The sequence below is a fragment of the Cyphomyrmex costatus genome, unplaced genomic scaffold (assembly GCF_001594065.2).
Source record: "Cyphomyrmex costatus isolate MS0001 unplaced genomic scaffold, Ccosl1.0 scaffold49, whole genome shotgun sequence".
NCBI classification, from domain to species: Eukaryota; Metazoa; Arthropoda; class Insecta; order Hymenoptera; family Formicidae; genus Cyphomyrmex; species Cyphomyrmex costatus.
In genome coordinates this window covers 32,155-37,960 of record NW_017279182.1, presented here as the reverse complement: position 1 = coordinate 37,960, position 5,806 = coordinate 32,155, and the positions used below count along the sequence as shown (strand labels likewise).

Genomic DNA, 5,806 nt, shown 5'->3' with positions numbered 1-5,806 from the left:
AAATATGAAATGAAACTGTAATATGAAACGAAAACTGTAGAAAGCGTAGGGCATAGAAACGCAACAAATCCTGACGTCACTTTTTACTGGCTAGAATGGGAACACTTCTCCAGTCAGTAAGATGACGTCACTCTAGTAATATTATTTTAAGCCAGCGGCACACGGTGCTTGTTTTCCTGCTGGATTGCTAGCTAGATCAGATTCTTGCCATCGGATTGGCCGCGATATTGGCACTTTCAGCACCGCAGCCAATACGGTGGCAAGATTCTAATCCAGCTAGCAATCCAGCAGGAAAACAAGCACCGTGTGCCGTAGGCTTTACTGACTGGCAAAGGGACTATGGGAAGACAGCCATAGTGAGCGTTACGTATACTATAGGGGAATGCGCGCATATGCGCTTTGCGGAAAACAGCCATTATGTCGCAACTGCCGAAGTGCCGAGGTCGGACACGATCGGAAGTGTCCGTAATCTTTGCCGAGCCGGGTCACCGAGCGTACTGGAGCGTACCACACCTCATCCCCAGCCGCGTCAGATGGTCAGAAGCGAACGTGTGCATCTAATACACCCGTATCATATATCACAGACCGTACAACTATGGAATTGTACGGTAATTGTTAATTACAAGTGTTTCGTCTCGTGCGGCGCCGGTGGCAGGGTTGACGGTGGTTGGCGGGGATTAGCGGTGTCACTGGTGTCAGGCGGTGTTGGCCAATAGCCGGTGTATTGCGCGGTGTGATGTGACCAAGCGTAGCTACAACGTTAACTATCAAATCAAAGGAATGGTCACGCAGTCGAATAGGTTCGTTCATTTCGTTCATATTATCTTGATTATTATATTAATTATTACTACTCCTTTTTGATGATAGTGACGTGTAATACTGATAGCAATTCATAATGTCAGCAAGACTTTTAGACCCAGCACTTACGATGCGTACGCGACTTTGTCGGTTTTAACTGCCAGTGTCGTAAGACGTTGAGGTCACCTTATCATCGTCAGCCTTCTCATTCAGACAGCATAATCGGAGCAGTACATTCCAACCAATTCCGATAGCGCACGCGCGTGTCTACAAAACAACCAAAACGATACTGGTCGTGACACGAGCACGCGCGCTCTCTCTCTCTCTTCTCACTACTCTCGTCTCGCATCCGTCCGGTGGCACATTTCATCGTGCCATACATGCTGTAGGGGCCACTGTGGCTTTGGGTAAGTGCGTGTGTGTGTGCGCGCGCGCGTGTGCTTCTTACCGACCCATCTGATGTAGTCCCCCCTCTCTCTTTCTCTCTCCCCTCCCCTCTCTCTCTCTCGAGTTGCATGTTTACTCATATGCAAGTATTTTTTTCTTTGTACTTGATTTATTTGTGTTAGTACAGCAATAACAGTATAAATAATTTATGTCGTTTAATTTCAGTAGCTTGATATCACGATTTCTTATCTCGCTCTCTTTTTCTTTGTGCCGTTGAGCATTCTTATTTGTTAATAAGTCGTCTATAATTATTAATATGAAACACTAGCATATTATTTATTATTGTGGAGCTGTAGTTTTCACAACCCGACTTATTATAGACGTTTTTTTTCTTATCGAGAATATTTAGTTTGCAGAACACAGAGAAATGAATATTTTCCTAAATATATCAGCCACCTTTTGGTCACCACACATTTGGTTACCTCCTAACATTACATGGGAGGATATCAGTCCAAATGCAGACAATAAATATGCTAATTATCAACATTTAATATATCCGCTGCCTATGGCAATTGTTCTTCTAGGAATAAGATATACTCTTGAAAGGTAAGCTTCTTAGACTACGTTCATATAAATTAATTTTATAGCTATTTCCAAGTATTAATATTTAAAATGAACACTGATAGTCCAGGAGATGACACTAAAATGGTCTTGATTTGTTACCACTTGAAATCGTCATAATTTGTCATTTATTAGGTAAATATGAAGGAAACATAAATATGGCAAATCTCCCGGACTATGAGTAATAATAGACTGATATGAAACGATACAATTGAATAAAGAAAGTGTCTTATTCGGTCGAAGCTAGATCTTAGCGCTTAACAATATGTAATAATTTTGGTGTGAATTTGTATATACATTAATATATTTTAATGTATATATATATATATTTTTTAATTATATATGTAATTAATATATTATAATATTTTAAACGTCATGATAAACATAATAAGAAATTATTACGCTGAAAAAAAAAATTTTTAAACAGCATTATTTTTATTGAAAACAATCTAGTTGATTTAATAACAATATTAATAAAACAAATAAAATTTTATTAAAATAAGAGTGTAAATATCCGTTTTATTAACAGTGTTATCGAATTAACAAAATTATTTTTAATTAAAGTAATGCTATTGATACATAATTCTTTTTTTGGTGTATACATTCAGTTTTGTAAACGGCGCGCTGATTTTATTTTTACTCTTAAAATGCAATTCTAAACTGAAATTAGTATATCATAATATCACAAATTTAATTGACTAGCAATTTAATGATATTGGTGCTAATGAACGTCTTAAAACATTGCAAAAAACGCAAAAGATATTACTTCAACCAGACTTCCAATTTGAACTTTTCTACATCCTGTAACGGATGTTTAACAATTCGATCATTGATGCATAATGATGATATTTATCGTGAAATGTATTATGATTAGGGCTTGCTGTTATACATGTAATCGAGAATACGTTTATACATATAATTAATATATTTGTTTATTAAAAACATTTTTCCGAATATATATGTGTAATTAACTATTATATATTTAAATGAAAACATGTTTGTACGTATAATTAGCATATTTGTATGCTAATTAAACGTGTAAACATTTTACTTTTTAAAATTTTCAACTTATTTCACCTAATATATTAAATCTACCCCTTACCTTTAAGGGATAGTTTTCACCCTTTAGAGTGGACCTTTGCTGATAAAAAAAAATATGTATCAAATATTTTTCATAATTCTACAAATTTGCAAAGTTTTATTAAAATCGAGTAACACCTTATTATCCTAAGTAGGTTTACTTGTCAAATCGAATAAGGCATTTTTCCTTACTCATTGATGTTTTATTTTCTAAAAAATTAGATTCATATAAATTGCTATTAAAAAGGTTACATCAAAATATAATATCTACATGATAAAAGATTTATATGAAGCTTTCAAGTAACATATGTGTACATAATTATTCAATTTGTAAACAGGTATTGGTTTGCTCCCTTTGGAAAATCACTTTCTATAAAAAATACTAGGAGCAAAAAGGCAGTGTCCAATGAGATATTAGAAAAAGCATATCTTAGTAAAAAAACCAAGTATAAACAGGTGAGTGATTAATATGAAAAAATTTAATATTTAATGCAATATAACTACTGATTTATATGACCTATGATCTATGATCATTGATTACCAATATTGATTAAGGGTCGACAGGAGAGACCCATGGAGACCTCTAGTTGAAGATGAATTTTTTATTCCCAAATTACGGCTAAAATATTGGATGGATCGCGTTTTAATTGTAATATTCGTAATTAGGAAAGGCTCCTGAAGGCTTGTACAGAGCTATTTTCTTGTAAAAAAGGCATCATAAAAATATGTTCTGATATCTCACCCGAAGTGTACTATAGTGCAAGTAGGTGTACACATAATTTTACTTAAAAAAATTTTCAAGAATCAATTTGCGAAATCTGTCTCTGTACGAGCCTTCCCAGCAATATAACAAAGAAATCCCAACAGGTTTCATAAGGAAATATTATTTCTTCGAGGAGAAAAATGAGCATAACTGACCTAGCTCTGCACTTATAAATACATACCTTTATACTGAAATTGTGGCTAAAATATAACATGAATCGTGTTTTAATTATGATATTCGTAATCAGAAAAAGCTCCTGAAGGCTCGTACAGAGTTATTTTCTTGTAAAAAAGGCATTATAAAAATTATCCAGAGTTTCAAGGTCCTACCACGTGAGGTCTCCAAAGTCAATTCGGACTTGGCCCGTCACTCCTGTCGACCCTTAAATGTTTATATAAAGAGAATTTTGTTTATTCATGTATCAAGAAATATAAAAAAAAAATATCAGGAATATTAAAAATAGTTATAAATAATGCTAATTAATGTATGTTTTTATGTACATAATATATTGTTTGCTACATTAACACTTTGTAACGCATAACTATGTTTTAAGATTTTAGCATTGGCTAAACAATTAGATTGGTCTGAAAGGCAAGTAGAAAGGTGGCTTCGGCTGCGTCGTTCTCAAGACAAGCCGTCTACTCTAACAAAGTTCTGCGAAAGTTGGTTAGTCATCGTTATAATTCACTATTCTGTATCATGCATAAATATTACATTGACAGATTATCGTACACATGTATGTGTGGTTTTTTTCAGTTGGAGATGTTTTTATTATACGTATTCATTTTTCTATGGTCTTGTTGTCCTGTGGGATAAATTGTGGCTTTGGGACATAAAGTATTGTTTTTACAATTATCCCTATCATCCCGTTACTGATGATGTATGGTGGTATTATATGATATCAATGTCGTTTTACTGGGCATTAAGCTTTTCTCAATTCTTTGATGTAAAAAGAAAAGATTTTTGGCAGATGTTTATTCATCACATAGCTACAATTGCACTTATGTGTTTTTCGTGGGTCGGAAATCTAACAAGGATCGGTAGTCTAGTCTTGCTTGTGCACGATTCTGCGGATATACTTTTGGAGGTAAGAATGCTCAAAAGAGAAAACTTATGCTTGTACGTATGTTTGAATTTATACATTATTATTTCGCAGGCGGCAAAATTGACCAAGTATGCAAATTATCAAAGACTTTGTGACTGTATATTTGCTGCGTTTACAATTCTCTGGATTGTAACACGTATGGGTGTGTACCCATTTTGGATAATTTATAAGTACGTATTTAGATTTTGACTGATTATTTGATAATGTACAGATTACTTGATACTAATGCCGATCTATTATATATTACAGTACTTCCATAGAGGCACCTAAGATAGTACCGATGTTCTTCGCGTATTATATCTTTAATTCTTTATTAATTTTACTACTGTTTCTCCATGCAATTTGGACTTATTTAATCATTCAGATCGCATACCGTGCTTTCAATGCTGGTCAGGTATGTGCTGCTGATTTATATAAATTGTCGCGTGCATTGGGACATTTTTTTGATATTAATGAACACACGTCTATATGCTAATCTTTTCTTCTGGAAAAACTATTACAGATGGAAGGTGATATTCGCAGTAATAGCAGCGATGAAGTATCTGACACTTCGATCAATAATACTCCCTTAAACAGTACCGTAAATTATACTAACAAATCAAATTTGAAACCAAAAGTCCACTAACAAGACACATGCCACATATGTCACTATATGTTAAAAATTGATTTCAAGGTAAAAAGAAAAAAATCATCTGGACGTTTAGCCAGGACTAATCTTTCTTCCTACAAGTATAATGAAATCTCTAAAGCGATTTTAATCTTGTAATCCAAGATGTTATAACATGAACATACCTATTTAATCTCTCATGAAATTAAAATTCTTCTATTTCCTTTTCATAAGTGTTTCTCTTAAAATAGTTTAATGCTTTGTCATAAATTTGTACTTGTAATCATCTCAAATTTCAAATATATTTGCATTTATATATGTATATATAGGAATGCATTATATACATATAAAGAACAATGAAAGAAAAAAAATAAGAGAGGATAAATGATATTGAAATTTATAAACAATTTGTTCCGCTAATTTATCTAACTCCAGCTTATTTAAG

General features: G+C 33.5%; 1 protein-coding gene across 2 annotated transcripts; it reads left to right on the top strand.

Annotated features, from left to right (window-relative positions):
- The first annotated feature begins 484 nt into the window (after positions 1-484).
- schlank (ceramide synthase schlank) lies at positions 485-5,537 on the top strand. Of its 2 annotated transcripts, none has more exons than XM_018545240.1 (9): positions 485-800; positions 903-1,205; positions 1,595-1,791; positions 3,225-3,342; positions 4,203-4,315; positions 4,406-4,736; positions 4,806-4,924; positions 5,004-5,148; positions 5,257-5,537. In XM_018545240.1, exons 3-9 carry the CDS (start codon positions 1,613-1,615, stop codon positions 5,377-5,379), a joined length of 1,128 nt encoding a protein of 375 aa, XP_018400742.1. In that variant the 5' UTR covers positions 485-800; positions 903-1,205; positions 1,595-1,612; the 3' UTR covers positions 5,380-5,537. The 2 variants fall into 2 exon arrangements, with proteins under 2 accessions (XP_018400742.1, XP_018400743.1); XM_018545241.1 differs by having other exon boundaries at positions 868-1,205.
- The last annotated feature ends 269 nt before the right edge of the window (positions 5,538-5,806 follow it).

Excerpts from the sequence above, each read along its gene's own strand:
- schlank (XM_018545240.1), top strand. The coding sequence starts at position 1,613 with ATGAATATTTTCCTAAATATATCAGCCACCTTTTGGTCACCACACATT. Across the intron at positions 4,316-4,405 it reads ACAAAGTTCTGCGAAAGTTG|TTGGAGATGTTTTTATTATA; the intron begins GTTAGTCATCGT and ends GGTTTTTTTCAG. Across the intron at positions 4,925-5,003 it reads CCATTTTGGATAATTTATAA|TACTTCCATAGAGGCACCTA; the intron begins GTACGTATTTAG and ends TATATATTACAG.